This window comes from Pituophis catenifer, unplaced genomic scaffold (assembly GCF_029215685.1).
Source record: "Pituophis catenifer annectens isolate HBS135680 unplaced genomic scaffold, rPitCat1.0.hap2 SCAF_10, whole genome shotgun sequence".
Lineage (NCBI taxonomy): Eukaryota > Metazoa > Chordata > Lepidosauria > Squamata > Colubridae > Pituophis > Pituophis catenifer.
The window spans coordinates 14,247,505-14,274,600 of NW_027256890.1; the positions used below are offsets into that span (position 1 = coordinate 14,247,505).

Genomic DNA, 27,096 nt, shown 5'->3' on the forward strand with positions numbered 1-27,096 from the left:
TTCTCTGGCCATGGGCTCTCTCGGCTACGTCCGATCGTGGGACCTGGACAAGTTCCACCATGACCACTTGCAGCCCAACGAAGAGTTTCTGCAAAAGGCGCGCCAAGCCATCCACTCCATCTGCGAGTTTCTTAAGGCGTCCTGCTTCAAGGATGGGCCCAGGAGCGATATTAAGGTGCAGAAGGTAGTGAAGGTGAGCAGAGGATGGGCAGGCAGGTGCCTGGGAGGGAGTTGGGGAGGGGGGGCGAGAGAGGCTCTGCCCAGGGAAGGGAGACAGTGTTGGGAAGGGCATTTCCCCCCATGACTAAGCAAGCTATCCTGATTTGGAGGGGGTTTTGGGGGAGTCTTGAAATCTTCTGTTGTCGGAGGGGCAAACAAGCGAGATGGATTATGTCATTGGTTAACCAACGTAGATACTTTGTATTTCCTTTTCTTTTTTTAAAAAAAATACAATATTTATTATGTTTCCAAAAGTTAAAATACACAATACCAAAAAAAAGGCACAATACACAAAAAAAAAAAAACAACACAAAAAAACCCCCCTATAAAACACACAAAAACATCAAAAAAGCATCAAAATTACATTACTCATAACAGCTTTTCCTGCATCATACTTTGTATTTTCATTTGATTTGTTTTCCCTCTTTTAAATTGGCGTTCAGGTTTATTCGCTTTTTTCCCCCTCCAGTTTAATTTTTTTTTATTTAATATAAAAAAAAATTCATTGTCTACGTAAACAGGGTGTGGTCTGAATACAGTTGATTTTGAGAAACAGTAATCGTAATAAGAACGGTAATATTCATCACGTTAATAATGATCCCCTAATAACAACAGTATTTGCTTATCTGTTTGTACCTTCCTTATGTAATTCGCCATTCTCTTATGCTTGCAGATTTCTAACTTCTGTTTCTGCTAGTTAGCCATTGATAAAATGAGCATTTAAGGAAGAAGCTGGAGATTGGCTCCAAGATAAGGAAAAGTTTGTTAGTACCGACTTTTGGGGTTTGTAATTGGGGTCTGGTTTAATCTCTTTTGTGACCTCCAAGCAACCTTTTTCCTTACACTGATGCCCCTTCTGACCTCAGACCTCATTTTAATGAACATGTGTGATATTATGGGATGCAAATATGTAACATGTTTGACTACATGTAGAATAGAATAGAACAGAATAGGAGACAGTAGAGTAGAGTAGAGTAGAGTAGAGTAGAGTAGAGTAGAGTAGAGTAGAGTAGAGTAGAGTAGAGTAGAGTAGAGTAGAAAATATGGAATGGAATGGAATGGAATGGAATGGAATGGAATGGAATAGAATAGAATAGAATAGAATAGAATAGAATAGAATAGAATAGAATAGAATAGAATAGAATAGAATAGGAGACAGTAGAGTAGAGTAGAGTAGAGTAGAGTAGAGTAGAGTAGAGTAGAAAATATGGAATGGAATGGAATGGAATGGAATGGAATGGAATAGAATAGAATAGAATAGAATAGGAGACAGTAGAGTAGAGTAGAGTAGAGTAGAGTAGAGTAGAGTAGAGTAGAGTAGAAAATATGGAATGGAATGGAATGGAATGGAATGGAATAGAATAGAATAGAATAGAATAGAATAGAATAGAATAGAATAGAATAGAATAGAATAGAAATTAGAACTGGAACAGGAATAGAATAGAATAGAATAGAATAGAATAGAATAGAATAGAATAGAATAGAATAGAATAGAATAGAATAGAGAAGAGTAGAAAATATGGAATAGAATAGAATAGAATAGAATAGAATAGAATAGGAGACAGTAGAGTAGAGTAGAGTAGAGTAGAGTAGAGTAGAGTAGAGTAGAGTAGAGTAGAGTAGAGTAGAGTAGAGTAGAAAATATGGAATGGAATGGAATGGAATGGAATGGAATAGAATAGAATAGAATAGAATAGAATAGAATAGAATAGAAATTAGAACTGGAACAGGAATAGAATAGAATAGAATAGAATAGAGAAGAGTAGAAAATACGGAATAGAATAGAATAGAATAGAATAGAATAGAATAGAATAGAATAGAATAGAATAGACAAAACATCACAAAACATCATCGGCTGTCCCCTGATACCACTAGACGAGATCGCTAGGGCTCGCTGCCTTAGAAGAGTGAGGAAAATCCTCAGGGACGACTCGCACCCTGGCCAGCCCTTCTTTACCCTCCCACTATCGGGAAGGGAGATATAGAAGCACAGGCAGCCACTCAAACAGGCTGAAGAAGAGTTTTTATCCGTGGGCTGCCAGGCTCCTGAATGCGAAATAACATCGTAACTATGTAGTATATAAGAGCCTTGGTGGCGCAGCAGACTAAAGTGCTGTTAAGTAGCACCAGCTGCCTGCAATTACTGCGAGTTCGAATCTCACCAGGCTCAAGGTTGACTCAGCCTTCCATCCTTCCGAGGTAGGTAAAATGAGGACCCAGATTGTGGGGGCAATAAGCTGACTTTGTATAAAAAAGAACACTGCTTAGGGGGCTCCGAAAGCCGTACTAAGCAGGTATATACAAAAGTATGAAGGCTATTGCTTAACGCATTGTAAGCCGCCCTGAGTCTCTGGAAAAGGGGCGGTATATAAATTGAACCAATAAATAAACAATAAATAAATAGTAGGGTGGACTTGCAGGGTCGGCGCAATGTGTAACATGTTCACGCGGCTGCAATAGGACTGGGTGTTTTGTTAACAGGATTTATTGGGTTAGGGATTTTGTCCTCACTGTGAGTTGTATTGTGTTGGATGGGGGGTGCTATGGAGCTGAAGCACATTCCTGGGTCAGGCAGATCCGTTTATTTGCGCAAAGATTCAGGGCTATGTTTGAATTTTGCAACCTGAATGAATATGTTAAATATGTTTTCAAGACAAAGAGTTCCATGAGCCTTTTCTGGCTTCCATATATGGTTACATTAAAAATACATTTCACTTACATTACACTTTACTAATTATCAAACCATTACCTACTACTTAATACAATTATTTTGGCTATACATTTTCACTACTTCATGATTAAACCATTATACCTTAACTAACCCATCACTTTATGTTTTACAACTGTTCTTTAAAAGCTGTAATATGTAAATGCAGAAATTATGACTATACTTTTAAACAATAAATAACCTGTATCCGTCCAGATGTTCACATTTGATTCTGTTAAGAAGATGTATAGAATCAGAGGGTTTGACACAGGGCCATAGGTCAAGTGATTATGGGGACATCCATGAACTAATTACTTAGTTCTACTCACCAAACTCCACTCTTAACTTTTCTGCTGGATGACAGTTGAGCCTCATCAGAAGATATATTTGACTAATAAGGCAGTCCAGCTGCTTTTAGCCAGCACGTATCTTTAAATTAATAGATGAGCTCATTCAAAGGTTGCTTAGAGTTCATAGGATTTGATCTGACTTTATATATCTGACTTGGAATGATTATTTCTTTTATTCACCTTTTATTTTCTCTTATTTACCCTGATTCCATCTCACACTGAGGGAGCTCCACCAACCTCATTGTACATATGTTGTACAGTGACAATAAAGGTGATTAATAATAATAATAATAATAATAATAATAATAATAATAATAATAATAATAATAATAGTATGTTTGTCTCTTGGTGCAAACACTCAGGGGACTCACTACCTAAAACCTTCCCTTCTTCCTTTCCCAGGGAGGATCGCTGGGAAAAGGCACATCCATGAAAAACGGGTCAGATGCCGACCTGGTGCTATTCTTGAACACCTTCAAAAGTTTCACAGACCAGGAAACAAAGCGGAAGGAGATCATTGATGAGATCGAAAGGCGGCTCAACAAATGGCAGAAGGAGCCTTACAAGTTAAGTGTTGACGTGGGGTTGTTATTGGACCTTCTCGAAAGTTACAGAGACCTGGAAAAGGATCCGGAGGAGATCATTCAGAAAATTAGAATGTGGCTCCAGGAATACCAGAAGGAGCTGTATTTGTCAGATGCTGACCTGGTGCAGTTGAATAACTTCTTCAATAGATACTTAAAGATGGAAAATGACCAGATGATGATTATTAAGGAGATCAAATGGTGGAGGAACAAAGGCCAGAAAGAGCCACATTTCTCAAATGCTGACCTGCAGTTTTTATTAAACCTTTACAAAAGATACAGAGACAAGGAAGAGGCCCGGATGAGGATGATTGAGGAGATCAAATGGTGCCAGAACAAAGGCCAGAAAGAGCCACATTTCTCAAATGCTGACCTGCAGATTTTATTGGATAGTCTCCAAAGATACATAAGCAAGAAGATGATGACTAATGAGTTTGCAAAGTGGCAGAACAATGACCAGGGGAAGCCATATCTATCAGATGCTGACCTGGGGTTCTTATTGTACTTTCTCGAAAGATACACAGATAGCGAAGAGCAGATGGAGATGGAAAGGTGGTGGAAGGAAGGCGGGGGGGAGCCGTATCTGTCAAATGGTCACCTGGGGTTGTTATTGGACCTTCTCAAAAGATACACAGAGAAGGAAGAGGAGCAGAAGATGATCTTCAAGGAGACGGAAAGGTGGTTCAAACAATGCAAGAAGAATTTGTGTTTGGAATTTATATTTGAGAAGTCCAAGTGGCCCAACCCTCGGGTGCTCCAGTTCAAAATATGTTCCCAAAAACCCGTGGATTTCATTGAATTTGATGTCCTGCCGGCCTACGATGCCTTAGGTGGGTTTTCTTATTGAGCAAGGAAAGCCCCCCTTTCCGCCCCCCCACCCCACCAGCTAGGGTTGGGCAGGGAGCACCAGAGCCATGGAGACCACTGGAGCCTGCTCGTCCTCTAAAACAGGGGTCCCCAATCCCCGGTCTGTGGCCTGTTCGAAACCAAGCCGCGGGAGAGATGGGCAAGCACGCACATGCGCAAAGCTCCACTCACACAAGTGGAGAGTGCGCACAACTGTAGTTCCCACAAATGGAGCTGTGTGTCTGCACGCCCCTCCCTCCCTCCCTCCCTCTCTCTCTCTCACACACACACACACCAGGTCAGGTCCCCACCCAAGCTGGAAAAGTTGGGGGACCGCTGCTCTGAAGTGAATGTCAGTAACTTAGTGTATGTAAGCAATTCAGAAAGTCCTCAGAGACTCACTGTGGTTCTGAGAAATGAAGTGGCAACTGAAGAGCAAGCAGGAAAATTCAGCATCTCGCCATCTGTTCCTTTGTTCCTTTTCTTTCTGTCATTATTTCCACGGCAGAGAGAAGATGGGTGAGGTTTTCCTGGGTGGGAAGGGATGTCCTTTTGAGGGGGGGGCAGTGAGCGTTGCACCCAGCTGGCTTCCTCAGTTTCCCTGCAGTCCCAGCAGAGGATCCTGGAGGGATCTCTTTCCCGGAAGACCGGCCTTTCCAAAGCAGTTTTTCCACTGGAGAAATCGGGTAAGATTCTCTGTCCACACAGCTTGGTGGACAATTTCCAAAGGGCTTTTGAGACCTGGTTGGACTTTCTCTTGACAGGCCAATATGACGGCTCCAGGCCTGACCCTCAGATATACGTCGATCTGATACTCACAGGCAAAAGTGGCGAGTTCTCTCCCTGCTTCACGGAGCTGCAAAGGGATTTCATTAAGGAGAAAACTCCAAAGCTGAAGAACCTCATCCGCCTGGTGAAACACTGGTACAAAGAGGTCTGTTGCCTGGAGAAGGGATTCAGGGTCCCAATTTATGGAATCCGGTTTCCCCACGAGTAACCGTGTCTAAGAGACTCTTTTTCAAGAGGCAACTGGATTTTCATGTTTTTTCTTTGAAGACTTTTTGCTTCTCCTCCAAGAAGCTTCTTCAGCTCTGACTGGATGGTAAAGGGAAGGATTGATACTCCTTGCAGACAGCAGGTCATTTGCATCCTTTTAGAGGGTCATTGAGGCCACTTGGAGGTTTCTCTGCATCCTCAGGGTCGCCTTCTTGGAACTGCTGAAAGGACTTTGTTGTAGATTGTAGATCCTATCCCTCCCCTTCTGTTGAGAGAGAGCTGTTCAATTTTGACATCGATGGCCTCTTTGACGCCTCTTTCAAACCAGCAGTCCTCTGGTGGCCTCAAGGACTCTGTAAAAGAATGCAAATGACCAGCTGTCTCCAAGGAGAATAAATCCTTGAGGAGACACATGAATAGATGAATAGACACATCCCAACATCTGGGTATGTCGGAGCTGCCATCTTCCCACTGCAACCCTGCTCCCTTTGATGCCAGCCTGACAGGAAATACGGGGGGTGGGGGGAGAGAGGAAACCGAGGTCAGAAGAGGGACCTGAGGCCACCTGGCCTGGGAGCAGAAGGCAACCAGCTGCCAAAGGAGCCCCAAAACCCCGGAATTGTCACCAAGCCACAGAGTCTGAATTTTTCTCGACATTTGGGAAATCAACCAAGGGGACCAGATAATAAAGTCTGCTTAAGTATATTGGCCTTAAAATGGTGCTAATTAGTTATAAGACAGCCAAAGATGGATAATCTTTCATATAGCTTCATCATTCAAATGCTGCCGTGAGTTTTATTGAAACTGCTTTTCTGTTTTAACCCAGGTGCAGGAGAAGTCATTCCCCCCGAAGTATGCCCTTGAGCTACTAACGGTCTACGCCTGGGAGCAAGGAAGTGGACAGGACCAGTTCGACACGGCAGAGGGATTCCGGACAGTGCTTTGGCTCATTGAGCACTATAAGGAGATTCGCATCTATTGGACAAAATACTATGATTTTGACAATGAGGTCATCAAGTGGTATTTACAGGACCAACTCTGTAAAAACAGGTCAGTCTCCCACCTTGAATTCCAAGGAGTTATTTTTTTTTTTTTCAAAAATCAGTAATGACATCTGTCCTAGTGGAGAAACTCCTGAAACAACAGCTCCTCGCGAGTTTCAAATTGGAGTAAAATGCAAACACCTTTTGAACTGTTGCTTCCTTTGGTTGCCTTATGTGTCGATGTTTCTTCCTTTTTGGAGTGGCGAGAGCAAAACAGCTGTGAAACAAAGAATATGATGTGTGGTGCCCCACCCAACTTGCCTTCTTTCCTTGCAAAATTAATCCTGAAGCTCTAGCTTGAGTTTCATCTGACCTAGGAAGACCATTTATGAACCTGCCGGCCACTAGAAGACAGCAGAGAGAAACGACTCTTTGCTATCTTGTTGGCTGTGGAGAATTGTCCCATTGCACAGCTGACTTGTTCCAGTTAGCAGCTCCATTGTAATGGCTGCCTGGAGAGATTCCACATAGGCTAGCACAGACACAATTGTGTAACTCTGCACAACTGTGCATGACGGGAAAATGCTGTGCCTGTTTGTCACAATTGTAAGATGTAACGGATGTGCTTGTGCCACATGTTGGAACATCAGGCTGGTCCTGGAACGGAAGTTGGGGCAGAGTCTTTTTGGTGGGGATTCCTTAATCCGGGGAAGTTGGGAACCGTGGAATAGAAACCCGGAGTAACCCTGCCTTGAGTATACTAGGTGCAAGTTGGAGAGTTATTTCAACAGCCTTCCAAGATTCTCGAAGGGCCAATATTGCATGATGAGATCATGGTTGGCAGCTCATCATTTTGGCCTCAGATGAGCCCTGTGGATTTTAGCACGAATCCCCCCCAGAATCTTAAGACGTGGGGTATTTCTTCAGTGGGTCCTGGTGAGATCAGCCCCCAAGTTAATTCTGATTTCATTTGATTGATCTTTAATCTGCCTCTCCTCCAGTGAAGAAATATTTCCACTGCTTTCATGTTAAAAATCTAAATCTCTTAAGAGATGTGGGGAATTTCAACAGAGCCCAAACTCATCTGCTCCAGCCTGCGCATATGACTCTAACTTTCTTTATTGGACTTCAGGCCAGTGATCCTTGATCCAGCAGATCCAACCGCAAACTTCGGACAGGCAAAAGGCTGGGATCGGCTTGCAGAAAAGGCGAAATCTTACGCTTCCATGACTTGCTGTCGGAAACGAGATGGTTCTTTGGTTGAACCCTGGAATGTGCCGGTGAGGAAAAAGAACGGCAAAATTGCATTCTTGTTCTGGTTTCTCTGGGATAAGAAGCCATGGTTTCTAGGATAAGAAGCCAGGATTGCGGGCTACTCCAGGCTACTGCTGGCTGCCAGCAGTGTGAAGCGGCATATAAGTCTTAAGTGCTATTGCTATTGCAGGCTGACTCTGCCCAGTCTGTCAGGAGTTCGATCCTGACCGGCTCAAGGTTGAATCAGCCTTGCATCCTTCCAAGGTTGGTAAAATGAGGACCTCTCTGAGCTGACTTGTTTTCTTGCACACGTTTCATGGCCCTACTAAATAACATCATCAGTGCTAGAAAGTTTGCAGAGAAGAGGAGAAGGAAAGAGGAGGAAGAGGAGGAAGAGGAGGAGGAGGAAGATTACCGTGGAGTCCTTGGTGCCCTCTGAGCTTGGTTGATTTCTTGCAGGCATTTCATGACCCAATCTAGGTAACATCATCAGTTGGCCACAACTGTTAACTGCAAGCTGGCCGCAGCCAATTACCCCCTTCCGAGTTGCAGGGCTGAGGATGAAGGAACAGATCATCCCCCAGAGTTCCAGGCATCAGCAATTAACCAACTGTCCGTTTTTGTGTTTTTTTCCAGCTGGCAAAGGAAGTGCCTTGGAGGGAAGGATGGTCCTATTGCACTATATTATGAAGAGGGCCCGTGTGAATCTGAAACGTTGCGGTGGAAGCATCTAAATGGCAATGCGCTTTGGCTTTTAATACTTCTTCAGGAGCTCAAATATATGGGAAAATCAGGAATCACATACCAATCTGGAATGGATGAAAGAAAACATGATGTTAAAAGCCAACTTAGTTTGAGGAATTCAAGACAGGGAAGAGAAGCCATCATTCATCCAGGGTCTTCTTCCTTTTATCTTGGTTAGGTAGCGGGAGCCTTGTTGGATTGAAGGGTTAATGACAAGGGCCTCCAGCTTCTGAAGGGATATAAAATTTGGTCCTGTATTTACACTCTACCATTGAATTTTGTTGCTTGGTTTTGTTAAATGATATTCCTTCCTATGACATTGCAATTGAAATTATTCTTATTTTTTGCTATGATGATTGATTGATTGATATGATGATAGATAGACTGATGATTGATAGATATGATAGATAAGATGATTGATATGATAGATAGATAGATAGATAGATAGATAGATGATAGATAGATAGATAGATAGATAGATAGATAGATAGATAGATATTGCCATTTTTTACTGTGGGCACACTGGCACACATTAAAAATGAAATTCTGTGGCCTGCTCTCAAAAGTGGACACATACATAACCAACATATAGAGATGCTATAGGTATATTAATCACCGCCATCTCAAATAGATGCTAAGTACAGAGAGGCCATGGACCTTCGTGAATCGATTTGAATCTTCTTCCTTTTATCTTGGTTAGGTAGTGGGAGCCTTGTTGGATGGAAGGGTTAATGACAAGGGCCTCCAGCTCCTGAAGGGATATAAAATTTGGTCCTGCATTTACACTCCACCATTGAATTTTGTTGCTTGGTTTGGTTAAATGATATTCCTTCCTATGACATTGCAATTGAAATTATTCTTATTCTTATTTGTTATGCTTTGTTTAATAAACATTTTCGGCTCCTGTTGCATTTATGCTTTTATTGTTTTCGAGTCCACAAACTTCCTGTACCCACTCTTCAAACCACCTCCGTCTTGCAAGCATTTTATGCACTTGAATTGATTTAAATCAAAGCTTTTTACTAGTGATTTAAATCGTGATTTAAATTGACTTGATTTAAATAAAATCCACACTGCTTGAAAATAAAGGTTTTGCCTGAGTAGGTTCCAAAAACAAACAGCTCAAAATCCCCTCCGAGGTCCGGGGCCTCCACTGAGGTTTGCCAACAAGTCCGGTGGTCCCAGTTCCAGGCCTTGCAAGGAGAAGTCGGAGGAAGAGGCCGAGACAGGATTGCCAGGACTCCTTTTCAGATTTTATATACATTTCAGCACTCAGATATTATATAAAATTTATATAATCCAAGCACTGATTTTATATACATTATAGCACTCAGATATTATACATAGTTTATATAATCCAGCGCTCAGATTTTATATACATTATAGCACTCAGATATTATATAAAATTTATATAATCCAGCGCTCAGATTTTATATACATTTTAGCACTCAGATATTCTATAAAATTTATATAATCCAACATTAGGATTTTATATACATTATAGCACTGATATTATATAAAATTTATATAATCTGGCACTCGGATTTTATATACATTATAGCACTCAGATTTTATATAAAGTTTATATAATCCAGCGCTCAGATTTTATATACATTTCAGCACTCAGATATATAAAATTTATATAATCCAAGCAATGATTTTATATACATTATAGCACTGATATTATATAAAATTTATATAATGTGGCACAGATTATATACACATTATAGCGCTGATATTATATAAAATTTATATAATCTGGCACTCAGATTTTATATACATTATAGCACTCAGATTTTATATAAAGTTTATATAATCCAGCGCTCAGATTTTATATACATTATAGCACTCAGATATTATATAAAATTTATATGATCCAGCACTGATTTTATATACATTGTAGCACTCAGATATTATATAAAATTTATATAATCTGGCACTCAGATTTTATATACATTATAGCACTGATATTATATAAAATTTATATAATGTGGCACAGATTATATATACATTATAGCGCTGATATTATATAAAATTTATATAATCCGGCACTCAGATTTTATATACATTATAGCACTCAGATGTTATATAAAATTTATATAATCCAACACTAGGATTTTATATACATTATAGCACTGATATTATATAAAGTTTATATAATCTGGCACAGATTTTATATACATTATAGCACTGATATTATATAAAGTTTATATAATCTGGCACAGATTATATATACATTATAGCGCTGATATTATATAAAATTTATATAATCCAGCACTGATTTTATATACATTATAGCACTCAGATGTTATATAAAATTTATATAATCCAGCACTGATTTTATATACATTGTAGCACTCAGATATTATATAAAATTTATATAATCCAACACTAGGATTTTATATACATTATAGCACTGATATTATATAAAATTTATATAATCCGGCACTCAGATTTTATATACATTATAGCACTCAGATTTTATATAAAGTTTATATAATCTGGCACAGATTTTATATACATTATAGCACTGATATTATATAAAATGTATATAATCCAGTGCTCAGATTTTATATACATTATAGCACTCAGATATTCTATAAAGTTTATATAATCCGGCACTCAGATTTTATATACATTATGCCATTCAGACATTATCAGCCCCCCTTTTCCAGCCCTCTCTCAGCCCTACAAGTGCTGCCAGCTCCACCTCCGTTTCCTGCCAGGGAAACGAAACTGGTCCGAAGAACGTGAGAAGAAATCCAGGGTGCAGCTGAGCTTCAGCGGAGGGCGGCGGTGGAAGTCCTCCCGGCTGCTCTGGCCATGGGCTCTCTCGGCCCTGTCGATTCGTGGCGCCTGGACAAGTTCCACTCTGAGCACCTGCAGCCCAACAAGGAGTTTCTGCGAAGGGCCGGCGAGGAGATCGAGCGCATCTGCGACTTTCTTAAGAGACGCTGCTTCCAGGATGCGCCCTGGAGTGGCCTGAAGGTGGTGAAGGTGGTGAAGGTGGTGAAGGTGAGCGGAGGATGGGCAGGCAGGTGCCTGGGAGGGAGCTGGGGAAGGGGGGAGAGGCTCTGCCTGGGGAAGGGAGAAGGTGTTGGGAAGGGCTTTTGCCCCATCACCAGGCAAGCTGTCCTGACTTTGGGAGAGGGGGGGAGGGTTGGTGTTGAAATATTCTGTTGTCTGAGCTTGGTGACCACACACTAGGCGGGGAGGGGGGGTCAGTACCGGAGGAGCCCATCCCCCCCCTCCAGCTCTGCTGGAGTAGCTTAGCAGAATAACAGAGTTGGAAGGGACCTTGGAGCTCTTCTAGTCCAACTCCCTGCTCAGGCAGGAGACTCTAGGATGCCATGTCACACAAAGGCTTGTCCCATCCCTTCTTCAAAACTTCCAGTGTTGGAGCATTCACAACTTCTGGAGGCAAGACGTAAAACGTCAGGAAATCGCTTGAAGGAATGAGGGGGGGCAGTGACAGTCCTCCCCAGCAACGCCTCCGCTTCCCAATGGAGCTGCTATCTAGGACGTCCAAAGCTGTTAGTGTCTCATCTGCCCACATTTTTGTCCGAAGGGAGAAGCAGCTCTTCGTTGCTGGAAATAACCATCTAGCTGGCGCTGCAGGGTTGACCCAACAGCTGCCAGCCTAAGTGATCGGTTTAAGAATCCATTCCTGGCGACTTCCTGAACTCATCCGTCTTGGAGAAGGGGGGGGTCTCACAACAATATAGAAGATTTCTTCAAAACCTTTTTTGCAGATTCTCTTCCTCTCCTGCAATCGATCCTAGGATTTCCCCCATGCAAGTAGAGCAGTTAGACTCTGGGGAGGTGATGAGCTGGATTATCCAGTGGGCAAGGAAGACCCTGATGCCAAGGGCCCTGGGGGCAAAATGCATCATCTCAGGAAAAATGTTCTTGGTTCTATGCTAGGCACATAACAAATCATTACTACCTTCCTCCTCTTCACAATGGCAAGCAGCTGATGGCACCTGCATTTATTGTGTGTGTCTCTTGGTGCAAAGGGACGCGGTGGCTCAGTGGCTAAGACGCTGAGCTTGTCGATCGAAAGGTCGGCAGTTCAGCGGTTCGAATCCCTAGTGCTGTGTAACAGGCTGATCTCCCGTGACTTGTCCCAGCTTCTGCCAACCAAGCAGTTCGAAGTGAATTTCGTTATATGGGTATACTGTGTATACACGTACAATGACAATAAAATTATTTATGTATGAAAATGCAAGTAGAAAAATAGGGACCACCTTTGGTGGGAAGGTAACAACGTTCCGTGCGCCTTTGGCATTGAGTCATGCCGGCCACACGACCACGGAGACGTCTTCGGACAGCGCTGGCTCTTCGGCTTTGAAACGGAGATGAGCAGCGCCCCCTAGAGTCGGGAACGACTAGCACAGATGTGCGAGGGGAACCCTTTACCTTTACCTTGGTGCAAACGCCCAAGGGACTCACTACCTGAAACCCTCCCTTCTTCCTTTCCCAGGGAGGATCGCTGGGAAAAGGCACATCCATGAAAAACGGGTCAGATGCCGACCTTGTGCTGTTCTTGAACATCTCCAGAAGTTACACAGACCAGGAAAAGGAGCGGAAGAAGATCATTGAGGAGATTGCAAGGTGGCTCAACCTATGGCAGAAGCTGCGGTTGTCAGATGCTGTACAGAAGCTGTTCTTGGACCTTATCAAAATTTACAAAGCCCAGGAAAAGGAGCGGAAGATGTTCATTGAGGAGATTGCAAGGCGGATCGACGAATGGCAGAAGCAGCCGTATTTGTCAGATGCCGACCTGGAGCTGTTCTCGAACATCTTCAAAAGTTACGCTGACCAGGAAAACGATTGGAAGAGGTTCATCCATGCGATTGCAAGGGAGCTCAGCGAATGGCCTTTCTCACATCATGACTGGGATCTGTTATGGAATCTAATCAAAAGTTACATAGACCAGGAAAAGGATTGGAGGAAGATCTTTGAGGAGACTGAAAGGCAAGTCATCAATCGGCAGATGAAGCCGTATTTGTCAGATGCCGACCTGGTGCTGTTCTTGAACATCTTCAGAAGTTACACAGACCAGGAAGAGGATCGGAAGGGGATCATTCAGGAGATCGAAAGGCGGCTCGACGAATGGCAGAACGAGCCCTACAAGTTAGATGTTGACGTGGGGTTGTTATTGGACCTTCTCGAAAGTTACAGAGACCCGGAAAAGGATCCGAAGGAGATCACTCAGAAGATTAATATGTGGCTCCGGGAATGCAAGAAGGAGCTGTGTTTGTCAGAAGCTGACCTGGTGCCATTCCATCACATCTGGGAGACATACAAAGAGCAGGAAAATGATCGGAAGAGGCTCATCCAGGAGATTGCAAGGTGGCGGAAGGAAGGCCGGGGGGAACCCTATCTGTCAAATGCTGACCTGGGGTTGTTATTGGGCCTTCTCAAAAGATACACAGAGAAGGAAAAGCAGCAGAACGTGATCTTCAAGGAGATGGAAAGGTGGTTCAACCAATGCAAGGAGAACATGCGTTTGGAACTTATATTTGAGAAGTCCAAGTGGTCCAACCCTCGGGTGCTCCAGTTCAAATTACGTTCCAAAAAATCCGTGGATTTCATTGACTTTGATGTCCTGCCGGCCTACGATGCCTTAGGTGGGTTTTCTTCCTGAGCAAGGAAAGCCCCCCTTTTCCCCCCCCCTCCAATCCCGGGGCTGTGGCCCGTGGAAAACCGAGCCACGGGAGAGATGGGCAAGGGCGCACCTGAGCAAAGCTCCACTCACACGAGTGGAGAGTGTGCACAACCGCAGTTCCCACAAATGGAGCGGTGTGCGCGCATGCACCTCCCTCCCTCTCTCCCTCTCCCTCTCACAAACACACACACACATACGTCAGGCCCCCGAGCTGGAAAAGTTGGGGGACCGCTGCTCTGAAGGGAATGTCAGTAATTTATATAAGAAAGTCCTCAAGAGCCCCACTGTGGTTCTGAGAAATGAAGTGGCAACTGAAGAGCAAGCAGGAAAATTCAGCATCTCGCCATCTGTTCCTTTGTTCCTTTTCTTTCTGCCATTATTTCCACGGCAGAGAGAAGATGGGTGAGGTTTTCCTGGGTGGGAAGGGATGTCCTTTTGAGGGGGAGGGGGCAGTGAGTGTTGCACCCAGCTGGCTTCCTCAGTTTCCCTGCGGTCCCAGCAGAGGATCCTGGAGGGATCTCTTTCCCGGAAGACCGGCCTTTCCGAAGCAGTTTTTCCACTGGAGAAATCGGGTAAGATTCTCTGTCTACAAAATTGGCGGAGAATTATTTCCAAAGGGATTTTGAGACCTGGTTGGACTTTCTCTTGACAGGCCAATTTGACGGCTCCAGGCCTGACCCTCAGATATACGTCGATCTTATCAAGTATGGTCCGCGTGGAGATTTCTCCTCCTGGTTCATTGAGCTACTAAAGAATTTCATCCTTAATCGTCCAACCAAGTCTGGCGCGTTCTCTCCCTGCTTCACGGAGCTGCAAAAGGATTTCATCGTGGGCCGACCCAGCAAGCTGAAGAGCCTCATCCGCCTGGTGAAATACTGGTACAACGAGGTCTGTTGCCTGGAGAAGGGATTCAGGGTCCCAATTTATGGAATCCGGTTTTCCTCCGGAGTGAGACTTTTGTAGGAGGGTTGTTGAGTCAGTCTTTCTTAGGAAACAACACCCCCAGCTCCAATAGAATAGACAATAGAATAACAGAGTTGGAAGGGACCTTAGAGGTCTTCTAGTCCAACCCCCTGCTTAGGCAGGAAACCCTACACCACTTCAGATAAAATGGTTATCCAACATCTTCTTTAAAACTTCCAGTGTTGGAGCATTCACAACTTCTTGAGGCAAGGAGTTCCACTGATTAATTGTTCTCACTGTCAGGAAATTCCTCCTTAGTTCTAAGTTGCTTCTCTCCTTGATTAGTTTCCACCCGTTGCTTCCTGTCCTGCCTTCAGGTGCTTTGGAGAGTAGCTTGACTCCCTCTTCTTTGGGGCAGCCCCTGAGATATTGGAACAGTGCTATCATGTCCCCCCTAGTCCTTCTTTTCATTAAACTAGACATACCCAGTTCCTGCAACCATCAAGGATAGATTGTCCTTCGTTGGGCTTCCTCGTTCAAATATTGCCGTGAGTTTTATTGAAACTGCTTTTCTGTTTTAACCCAGGTGCAGGAGAAGTCATTCCCCCCGAAGTATGCCCTTGAGCTACTAACGGTCTACGCCTGGGAGCAAGGAAGTGGACAGTACCAGTTCGACACGGCAGAGGGATTCCGGACAGTGCTTTGGCTCATTGAGCACTATAAGGAGATTCGCATCTATTGGACAAAATACTATGATTTTGACAATGAGGTCATCAAGCGGTATTTACAGGGCCAACTCTGTAAAAAGAGGTCAGTCTCCCACCTTGAATTCCAAGGAGTTATTTTTTTTTCAAAAATCAGTAATGACATTTGTCCTAGTGGAGAACCTCCTGCAACAACAGCTCCTCGCGAGTTTCAAATTGGAGTAAAATGCAAACACCTTTTGAGCTGTTGCTTCCTTTGGTTGCCTTATGTGTCGATGTTTCTTCCTTTTTGGAGTGGCGAGAGCAAAACAGCTGTGAAACAAAGAATATGAAGCGTGGTCCCCCACTCAACTTCCCTTCTTTCCTTGCAAAATTAATCCTGAAGTTCTAGCTTGACTTTCATCTGACCTTAGGAAGACCATTTATGAACCTGCTGGCCACTAGGAGGCAGCAGAGAGAAACAGGACTCTTTGCTGCCATCTATCTGAATTTTTGCAACCCAGTCATGGTACCCCTACTATTGGTGTACTGGTTGTAAAATGGTAGTAGGTCCTGGGAAGAGGGCTGTGGTGTCGTCGTTGACTTCTATAACTTGAGAGCAAATACTGAAGTTAAGGCAAATACAGGCAGTCCTTAACTTACAACTAACAATTGAGCCAAAAATTTAGGTTGCTAAGTGAGAATCTTCTTTATTGGACTTCAGGCCAGTGATCCTAGATCCAGCAGATCCAACCGCCAACCTCGGGAAGGCAAAAGGCTGGGATCGGCTTGCAAGAAAGGCAAAATCTTACGCTGCCATGAATTGCTGTCGGAATCGAGATGGTTCTTTGGTTGAACCCTGGAATGTGCCGGTGAGGAAAAAGAACGGCAAAGTTGCATTTTTCCTGGGTTTCTTTGGGATAAGAAGCTGTGGTTAGAGTGCAGTACTGCAGGCTACTTCTGCTGATCGCTGGCTGCCAGCAGTTTGGCAGTTCGATCCTGACCAGTTCAAGGTTGACTCAGCCTTCTGTCCTTCTGAGGTGGGTCAAATGAGGACCCAGATGGTTGGGGGCAAGAGGCTGACTCTGAAAACCGCTTAGAGAGGGCTGGGAAGCACTGCGAAGTGATACATAAGTCTAAGTGCTAATGCATCGATCTATGTCTCATCTCTCTCTCTGCCTGTAACAGTTCTGTCTCTCTTTCTCTCTCACCATGTCTGTCTCCCTGTCTTGTCTGTCTGTCATTGTGTCTGTCTGTCTGTCTGTCTGTCTGTCTGTCTGTCTGTCTCTCTCTCTCTCTCTATCTATCTATCCTTCCATCCAGCATCTATCCATCCATCCATCCATCCATCCATCCATCCATCCATCCATCCATCCATCCACTATCTATATCTATCTATCTATCTATCTATCTATCTATCTATCTATCTATCTATCTATTTATCCTTCCATCCATCCATCATCTATCTATCTATCTATCTATCTATCTATCTATCTATCTATCTATCTATCTATATCTGTCTGTCTATCATCTATCTATCTACTATCTATCCATCCATCATCTATCTATCTATCCTTCCATCCATCATCTATCTATCTATCTATCTATCTATCTATCTATCTATCTATCTATCTCTGTCAATCATCTATCTATCTACTATCTATCCATCCATCCTTCCATCCATCATCTATCCTTCCATCCATCATCTATCCATCCATCCTTCCATCCATCCATCATCTATCCTTCTATCTATCTATCTATCTATCTATCTATCTATCTATCCATCTATCATCAGAATGTAGTATTGCAGGCTAACTCTGCTCATTGTCAGGAGTTCGATCCTGAACGGTTCATGGTTGACTCAGCCTTCCATCCATCCTTCCGAGGTGGGTAAAAGGAGGACCCAGATTGTTGGGGGCAAGAGGCTGACATTTATAAACTGCTTAGAGAGGGCTGGAAAGCACCGTGAAGCTGTCTATAAGTCGAAGCGCTATTGTCAGGGGGAAACATTTGAACAGAATTGCCGTGGGCTTCGAAATGGGGCAGGGCCTTGTTTTATGGGGTCTCCCCAGAGAGGAAGAAGAAGAGTTGAGTGGTTGAATTTCAAGACTGAGCTCTCCAGTTGTAGGGTGTCCAGGACAACTCACCACAGCACAAGAATTACACTGCATGAGTCCTCGATTTTCAACGGTTCATTGGGTGACAGTTCAAAGTTACAATCGCACTGAAAAAATGGGACTTATGACCATTTTTCACACTTGTGACCATTGAAGCAACTCATGATCACACGATGGTCCCATGATCAAAATCCAGATGCTTGGCAACTGACTCGTATTTTTGACGGTGTGAAGTGTCCTGGGGTCATGTGATCACCACCTTAAGTCCACCAGGAAACCAGGTTCACTTAACAAACCTTGTTACGGACTTAACAACCGCAGGGATTCACTTAACAACTAGGGCAAGAACGGTTGCAGAACGGGGCAAAGCTCACTTAAGAAATGTCTCGCTCAGCATCAGAAATTTGGGGCTCCGTTGTGGCCGAGGACTGCGTATAATATCAAAGAAATGGCGGAACAGAATCATTAGAGAAAGGCTGAAATGTGAAGAGCAAAAATTAAAATATTTTTAAACATTATTTGAAATAATTCAACTGAATTGTTGAATTGTCCTGCGGAGAGTTAGCCGCGGTGACTTGGCCACAGCAATTTGGTACCAATAAAGGAGAATCTTTGGAGACATGAGAGGGCCTTGGTGCTCTCTGAGCTGGGTTGATTTCTTGCAGGCGTTTCATGACCCTATTAAGTTACATCATCAGTGCTAGAAGGGAGGGGGGTTGGTAGAGAGCAGGAGGAGGAAGAAGAGTGTGGAGCCTTTGATGCTCTCTGTGTTTGCTTGTTTTCTTGCAGGCATTTCATGACCCTATTAAGTTACATCATCAGTGCTAGAAGGGAATGAGGTTTCTGGAGAGGAGGAGGAGGAAAGGGAAAGAGGAGGAGGAAGATCACTGTGGAGTCCTTGATACTCTCTGATCTTCCTCGTTTTCTTGCAAACCTTTCATGAGCCAATCTAGGTAACATCATCAGTTGGCCACAACTGTTAACAGCAACTTGGCCGTAGCAAATTACCCCCTTCCGCGTTACAGGGCTGAGGGTAAAGGAACAGATCTCCCGCAGAGCAGGGGTGAAATGCTACTGGTTCAGACCGGTTCGGCCAAACCGGTATCAGTGGCAGTGTGAAGCTCCGCCCACCAGCCCAGATGTCGTTACTTCCTGGTTTTAACCAGGAAGTAAGCTTTTTTCATCCTTTGCGCATGCACAGAAGGCTTTGCCCATGTGCAGAGGGCCCAAGCGGGGAGCGCCCACTTCCGAACCACTGGCGAAGGTGTGTAGATTTCACCCCTGCTGCAAAGTTCCAGACATCAGCAAATAACCAACGGTCCATTTTTGTGTCTTTTCCAGCTGGCAAAGGAGGTGCCTCAGGAGGAAGGCTGGTGCACTCTATTATGAAGAGGCCCCGTGTGGATCTGAAACGTTGGGCTGGAAGCATCTGAATGGCAACGCGCTTTGGCTTTTAATACTTCTTCAGGAGCTCAAATGTATGGGAAAATCAGGAATCACATACCAATCTGGAATGGATGAAAGAAAACATGATGTTAAAAGCCAACTTAGTTTGAGGAATTCAAGACAGGGAAGAGAAGCCATCATTCATCCAGGGTGGGATGACATTTGGTGGCATCCAAGTAGGAAATCCAGCTTAGATTTGACTTCCGATTGTAGTCACGACTACTTTATGTTGGTGTCTATTTCACATATTCATGTCCTGAAATTTCAGGTAAAGGGGCTGATTTTAAGGAAACATACAATGCTGTTACTATATGATGCTGGCTAAAATTTTTCTCTGATAGATTAGATAGATAGATAGATAGATAGATAGATAGATAGATAGATAGATAGATAGATAGATAGATAGATGAGAGAGAGAGGATGAGTGATAGATGATTGATTGATAGATAGATATGATGATTGATAGATAGACTGATGATTGATTGATAGATATGATAGATAAGATGATTGATTGATATGATAGATAGATAGATGAGAGAGAGAGGATGAGTGATAGATGATTGATTGATTGATTGATTGATAGATGTGATTGATAGACTGATTGATTGATAGATATGATAGATAAGATGATTGATACGATAGAGTGATAGATGATAGATAGATAGATGAGAGAGAGAGAGGATGAGTGATAGATGATTGATTGATTGATAGATATGATGATTGATAGACTGATGATTGATTGATAGATATGATAGATAAGATGATTGGTTGATATGATAGATAGATAGATAGATGAGAGAGGATGAGTGATAGATGATTGATTGATTGATTGATAGATATGATTGATAGCCTGATGATTGATATGATAGATAGATAGATAGATAGATAAACCTTTATTGTCATTTTTTACTGTGGGCACACTGGCACACATTAAAAATGAAATTCTGTGGCCTGCTCTTAAAAGTGTACACATACATAACCAACATATAGAGATGCTATAGGTATATTAATCACTGTCCATCTCGAATAGCTGCTAAGTACAGAGAGACCATGGATCTTGGTGAATCGATTTGAATGTTCTTCATTTTATCTTGGTTAGGTAGTGTGAGCCTTGTTGGATGGAAGGGTTAATGACAAGGGCCTCCAGCTCCTGAAGGGATATAAAATTTGTTCCTGCATTTACACTCCATGATTGAATCTTATTGCTTGATTTTGTTAAATGATATTTCTTCCTATGACATTGCAATTGAAATTATTCTTATTATTTGCTATGCTTTGTTTAATAAACATTTGCAGCTTTTCTTGCATTTATGCTTTTATTGTGTTTGAGCCCACAAACTTCCTGTTGCAGCACTGACACCCTTCAAATCACCTCCATCTTGCAAGCATTTTGTGCACGAGTTTAAGGGTAGGGTAGACATTGTGGTTTTTTCTTTCCTGTCCAACAGTTTCTGCTAAAAGTCCAGAAAATTAAAAGTTCCTCTTTTTCCCCTTGGTTCACTTGAGTGACGTTTCCATCAAAATGTCCTACAGTTGTCTGGAAGGTGGTTAGAAACCCACAACAATCGCCAAAGATGTTTTGTGTCGGCCTTGCGGTACGATTCCCCATCTGGGTTTGCAAATCACTAAACTCCGAGTTTCTCTTTGACTTTCAGCTGTGATATTTAGCAGATCCTGCACTCAGCAGGGATTGAATTAGCAATTGCAACACCAAAAGCACTTAGACTTATATTTCACTTCGTAGTCCTTTAAAGCAGGGGTCCCAAACCTCAGATTTGTGGATTAGCACTGGGCCACGGCATGCCAGAAACTGGGCCACGCAAACAAGCGAAGTCCCACCCAGGCAGCACATGATACCAGACCCCTCCAGTCCATGGAAACACCCCTCTCCATGGAATCAGTCCCTGGTGCCCAAAAGATTGGGGGCCGCTCTCTAAGGGGTTTACGGAGTCAGCCTCTTGCTCCCAACAAACTGGGTCCTCATTTTACCGACCTCGGAAGGATGGAAGGCTGAGCCAACGTTGAGCCGGTCAGAATCGAATTGCTGGCGGTCAGCAGAATGAGACATTCTAAACCACCCTGCATTCCATCATCCTTTGCCATCTGAGGGCGGCCTTAATTAATCTCTAAGGACCTTCCCAACTTTGGTTCTGAGAATGCTCAGAAGTGTTTGGGTTAGTCAATGGGAACCATCCATTCTGCAAAATCAGTGGGAGAGTCAAAGGACCCGCTGTCTGACTTCTGGGGAACAGGTCTTCACAGGAGCTTCCACAACAATTGTTGTTGTTACTTGCGAAGTTGTGTCCGAGCCATCGCAACCCCATGGACAATGCTCCTCCAGGCCTTCCTGTCCTCTACCATCCTCTGGAGTCCATTGAAGCTCACGCCGACTGCTTCAGGGACTCCATCCAGCCACCTCGTCCCCTTCTTCTTTTGCCCTCCATCGTTCCCAGCATTCGGCTCTAGTCCAGGGAGTCCTTCTTTCTCATTCGGTGGCCAAAGGATTTGCGTTTCCTCTTCAGGATCTGGCCTTCTAAAGAGCAGTCGGGGTTGATCTCCTCCAGGACTGACCGGTTGGATGGCCTTGCAGTCCAAGGGACTCGCAGGAGTCTTCTCCAACGTTCGAAGTTCAAAGGACTCCATTCTTTGGCCTTCTCAGCCTTCCTTATGGTCCAACTTTCACAGCCATCCATTGCAACTGGGAAAACCATCGCCTTGACTATACGCACTTTTGTTGGCAGGGTGATGTCTCTGCTTTTTACTACGCTATCTAGATTTGCCATGGCTTTCCTCCCCAGGAGCAAGTGTTTTTTTAATTTGGCTGCAGTCCCCATCTGCGGAGATCTTTCAGCCCAGGAAAATAAAATGTGTCACTCCCTCCATTTCTTCCCCATCGATTTGCCAGGAATTGAGAGGGCCGGATGCCATAAGGGGTTTATTACGGCAAATTCATGCTGCCAACAGCAGTGGGGATGTAGAAGAGGGCTTATTTTACAGAGGTCAACTGTTTCTTTGGGTATAAAATGGGTTATCTGGTCATCATCATCAGTAACAACAGGCAGGCAATCAAACAATCCGAAACCAGATCGTGACTCACAAGTATCCGAACAAATTAGTATGAATGTTGTTTGTTCAGATACTTCTGAGTCATGGTTTGGTTTCGGACTGTTTTGATTGGCTGGCTGTTGTTGCTGAGACAAAGTCCTTGTCTTTAAGTATCTTCTATGTGATGCTAAGGGCAAACCACATCCACGCACATTTGCAACACATTAAAAAAAACGCTTTTTTTTTTAATTGAAAAGTTTTATAAGTAATACAAACATTTTCACTCCCCCCCACCCTTCCCCCCTCAACCCCGCCCTCCCCCTTCCCACCCTCCCTTCTCCCTTCCCTTCTCCAGAGACTCAGGGCGGCTTACAATGCGTTAAGCAATAGCCTTCATTCTTTTGTATATACCTGCTTATTAGGGCTTTTGGCCCCCCCTAAGCGGTGTTCTTTTTTATACAAAGTCAGTTTATTGCCCCCACAAACCGGGTCCTCATTTTACCTATACCTTGAAAGGATGGAAGGCTGAGTCAACCTTGAGCCTGGTGAGATTTGAACTCGCAGTAATTGCAGGCAGCTGGTGCTACTTAACAGCACTTTAGTCTGCTGCGCCACCAAGGCTCTAGGTAGATGACCTCCAAGATCCCTTCCAAGTCTGTTTATCTGTTCTTGTTCTGTTATTCAGAAATTGTGGGAGCTTCATCACTGGGAGCTTTCAAGAAGAGACTGGGCTGCTACCTGTCAGAAATGGTGTAGGGTCTCCTGCTTGGGTGGGGGTCGGTCTAGATGACCTCCAAGAGCTCTTTTAAGTTTGTTAATCTGTTATTCAGAAATTGTGGGAGCTTCATCCCTGGAGGCTTTCAAGAAGAGACTGGGCTGCCACCTGTCAGAAATGGTTTAAAGTCTCCTGCTTGGGTGGGGGTCAGCCTAGATGACCTCCAAGATCCCTTCCAACTCTGTTAATCTGTTCTTGTTCTGTTATTCAGAAATTGTGGGAGCTTCATCACTGGAAGTTTTCAAAAAGAGACCGGGCTGCCACGTGTCAGAAATGGTTCAGGGTCTCCTGCTTGGGTAGGGGTCGGTCTAGATGACCTCCAAAATCCCTTCCAACTCTGTTAATCTGTTATTCAGAAATTGTGGGAGCTTCATCCCTGGAGGCTTTCAAAAAGAGACCGGGCTGCCACGTGTCAGAAATGGTGTAGGGTCTCCTGCTTGGGTGGGGGCAGGGGTGGGGTTGGACTAGATGACCTCCAAGATCCCTTCCAAGTTTGTTAATCTGTTATTCAGAAATTGTGGGAGCTTCATCACTGGAAGCTTTCAAAACGAGATGGTTCAGGGTCTCCTGCTTGGGTGGGGGTCGGTCTAGATGACCTCCAAGCCCCCTTCCAACTCTGTTCATCGGGTAAACGAAGCCAGTTTGTTCCCAATCGCCTAAAAACATCGGGCTTCTTCTCTCCCCCCCATCGCCCCCTCGCCCCCCCCCCAAAAAAATCCGGGAACCCCCCTTTCCTCGCTCGCCCTTTCCCCCAGCCCCGTCGCGCTGCCGCCTTTCACTTTCGTTTTCGCTTTCCCTTTCGAGTTTCGTTTTCCCCGCCCGCAGAAGCGCAGCGCTGGCTCGTTTTCTTTCTTTCTTTTTTCCCAGTTTTCTTTTCCGGAGAAGCTCCGCCTCGCCTGGGAGGTTCGAAACCCGGGCGGGCCGTATAAAAGGAGGCGGTCGGAGCCGGCTGAAGCCAGAGACGACGGTGGTGGTGAGGTTTTTCTTGGAGCTGCTTTTGCGGACGGAGAGAGCTCGAAGCACCGGACGGGTTGAAGATGGTAAGAAGCGGCACTTTGCGCGCTCCTCCGCGGCGGGAGGAGGATGCTCCGCTAAACGCAGCCTCGGGGGTGGGGGGTGGGGGGCTTCTCCAAGCGGGGCAGGGGTCCTGAGCCCCCCACCCACCTACCCACCCTCTCCGGGGGTCGTCCTGGGTGGGAAAGTCGCCTGATTAAAGCGATCCTCTGCTGGGCTGCGAATCGCAACCAGATCCTAAGTTGCGCTCCTCCGCGGTGGGAGGAGGATGCTCCGCTAAACGCAGCCTCGGGGGGCGGGGGGGCTTCCCTAAACGGGGCAGGGGTCCTGAGCCCCACCCACCCGCCCACCCTCTCCGGTGGGAAAGTCGCCTGATTAAAGCGATCCTCTGCTGGGCTGCGAATCGCAACCAGATCCTAAGTTGCGCTCTTCCGCGGTGGGAGGAGGATGCTCCACTAAACGCAGCCTCGGGGGGGCGGGGGGGCTTCCCTAAACGGGGCAGGGGTCCTGAGCCCCACCCACCCACCCACCCTCTCCGGTGGGAAAGTCGCCTGATTAAAGCGATCCTCTGCTGGGCTGCGAATCGCAACCAGATCCTAAGTTGCGCTCCTCCGCGGTGGGAGGAGGATGCTCCGCTAAACGCAGCCTCGGGGGGTGGGGGGGCTTCCCTAAACGGGGCAGGGGTCCTGAGCCCCCCACCCCCCCACGGTGGGAAAGTCGCCTGATTAAAGCGATCCTCTGCAACCAGATCCTAACTTGCACTTTTTTTCTCCCCCTCCCCTCCTCCCCCTCCATCCTTCCAGGCGCTGACTCTGAACGTGAAGCTTCTGACCGGCCAGGTCCACTCCCTGGTTTGCGCCCCCAGCCAAACCGTCTGGGAGTTCAAAACCCAAGTGGGGCGCCAGAGCGGGGTGCCCCCCTATCAGCAGAAGCTGGCAAGCTCGAACGGCGCCCACCTGGACCTCCGGGACAACGCCCCGCTGGCCGACTACGGGGTGCGCACCGGGGACACCCTCCTGCTGATGGTGAAGAGCGAGGAGTCCATCCCGGTTCTGCTAAAGAACGCCAACAACCGAACCAACACTTACCACGTCCTGCCATCCAACACGGTGGCGCAGTTCCGAGCCCAGATCCGCGCGCAGGAAAGGATCCAAAACGAGCAGTTCTACCTGGTGTACGACAGCCAGACCTTGGAGGATGGGCGCAAACTCTCCGATTACAACATCTGCCCCGGGGGCACCGTTACTCTGAATCTACGCTTGAGGGGTGGGTGGGGTGGGCGAGGGGGTTTGAATTGATCTTGCACCCACCCCCCCACCTCCCGTTCCCCATCCCAACTTCTGTTCCGTTACTCTTTCCTTGCGATCCTGTACCTTCGACCAAGATTTTTTTCTCTCTGTCGGTGTTAGGAATCCAGAATTGTGTTATGTAGCTCTCCGTTTACCTTCGACCCAGCTGTGAAATAACAAGTTGGACAAATTAAAACAAATAAATTTTTTCCAGTAAAAAAGACAGTTCTTTCTTTTTCTTTCTTTCTTTCTTTCTTTCTTTCTTTCTTTCTTTTTCTTTCTTTCTTTCTTTCTTTCTTTCTTTCTTTCTTTCTTTCTTTCTTTCTTTCTTTCTTTCTTTCTTTCTTTCTTTCGTCTGGGCTCAGCGTTTTTATGTAATTTCAGGATTCCACTTCATTTCCTTAGATTTGGAGTCCCCCCACCCCGCCCCCAAAGTGAGGTGATAGGGAGTGACATGACAGTATTTGAGGGGCAAAGACCAGGGGAGACAGGAAAGCAGTCTTCCAATATTTGAGGGGCTGCCACAAAGAGGAGGGGGGCTCAATTTTTTTTTATATTGGATTTATATACCGCCCTACTCCCGAAGGACTCAGGGCGGTGAACAGCCACAAAATAAAACACATAAATACCAAAATTTAAAACAGAATAATTTAATTTTTTATAATTTTCCGAAGTACTTGAAGGCAGGACAAGAAACAATGGGAGGGAAATTAATCAAGGAAGAGAAGCAACCTGGAATTAAAAGGAGAAACTTCCTAACCGTGAGGAACGATTAACCAGAGGAACAGCTGGCCACCAGAAGTTGTGGGTTAGGGTCATCATTGGTGGTTTTTAACAAGAGATTGGACGGCTGTTTTACCTGAATTGGCACAGGGTCTCCTGCTTGACCAGGGGGTTGGACTTGATGATCTCCAAGGTCCCTTCCAGCTCTATTCTGATTTGAAGTGGAAGTGCAGACAGAACTTGGAACTGGTTGGGTTGATTTAATCATGTTTTGGGCGTCTGATTTTATTAACCTGGAGAATTTTGGACTTTGATCCCAAGCTTATCTATAGACTTGGGGCTCATCATTGCCTCTCTGGTATGTTTGATTTGTTTTGGGTTTTTTTTTTTAAATGAATTTTTATTAAACGTTTTACAAAAAGCTTAAGAACTAAGGAATAAAAAAGAAAGAAGGGGGGAAAAAAGCAAAAGTACAGAAAGAAGAAAAAAATCGAAGTATCCAATCTCCTTTTCGGCAAATAGAAATAGAAATTATAAAATGATCTCATATACATATAAAACAATGCATACTCTTTTTTTTTTTACTCAAAACCACAAATCATAAATGCATTTTTTCCCATATTATGCAAAGTCCTAAATTTCCAGGCAGCCATAAATGAAGGTATTGTATCAGAGTTTCATTTTTGAACATATAATAGTCTCTTTGTAGTCATTTTAGAGAATCTTTCCCATGTTTTTAGACCTGGG

At 44.6% G+C, this 27,096-nt stretch overlaps 2 protein-coding genes across 2 annotated transcripts; both read left to right on the forward strand.

The window, feature by feature from the left end:
- On the forward strand, positions 1-24,358 carry LOC139322129 (2'-5'-oligoadenylate synthase 3-like). Its single transcript, XM_070951109.1, has 11 exons — positions 1-193; positions 3,679-4,690; positions 5,471-5,667; positions 6,529-6,752; positions 7,818-7,965; positions 11,450-11,689; positions 13,167-14,316; positions 15,007-15,269; positions 15,856-16,067; positions 16,665-16,812; positions 24,191-24,358. The coding sequence occupies exons 1-11, from the start codon at positions 11-13 to the stop codon at positions 24,356-24,358; spliced, it is 3,945 nt and encodes a 1,314-aa protein (XP_070807210.1). The 5' UTR covers positions 1-10.
- LOC139322360 (ubiquitin-like protein ISG15) lies at positions 24,256-25,847 on the forward strand. Its single transcript, XM_070951460.1, has 2 exons — positions 24,256-24,363; positions 25,141-25,847. Exons 1-2 carry the CDS (start codon positions 24,361-24,363, stop codon positions 25,633-25,635), a joined length of 498 nt encoding a protein of 165 aa, XP_070807561.1. The 5' UTR covers positions 24,256-24,360; the 3' UTR covers positions 25,636-25,847.
- The last annotated feature ends 1,249 nt before the right edge of the window (positions 25,848-27,096 follow it).

Coding starts and splice junctions, on each gene's coding strand:
- LOC139322129 (XM_070951109.1), top strand. CDS start 11: ATGGGCTCTCTCGGCTACGTCCGATCGTGGGACCTGGACAAGTTCCAC. Junction 6,753..7,817: donor GACCAACTCTGTAAAAACAG/GTCAGTCTCCCA, acceptor ATTGGACTTCAG/GCCAGTGATCCTTGATCCAG. Junction 14,317..15,006: donor GCCGGCCTACGATGCCTTAG/GTGGGTTTTCTT, acceptor TTCTCTTGACAG/GCCAATTTGACGGCTCCAGG.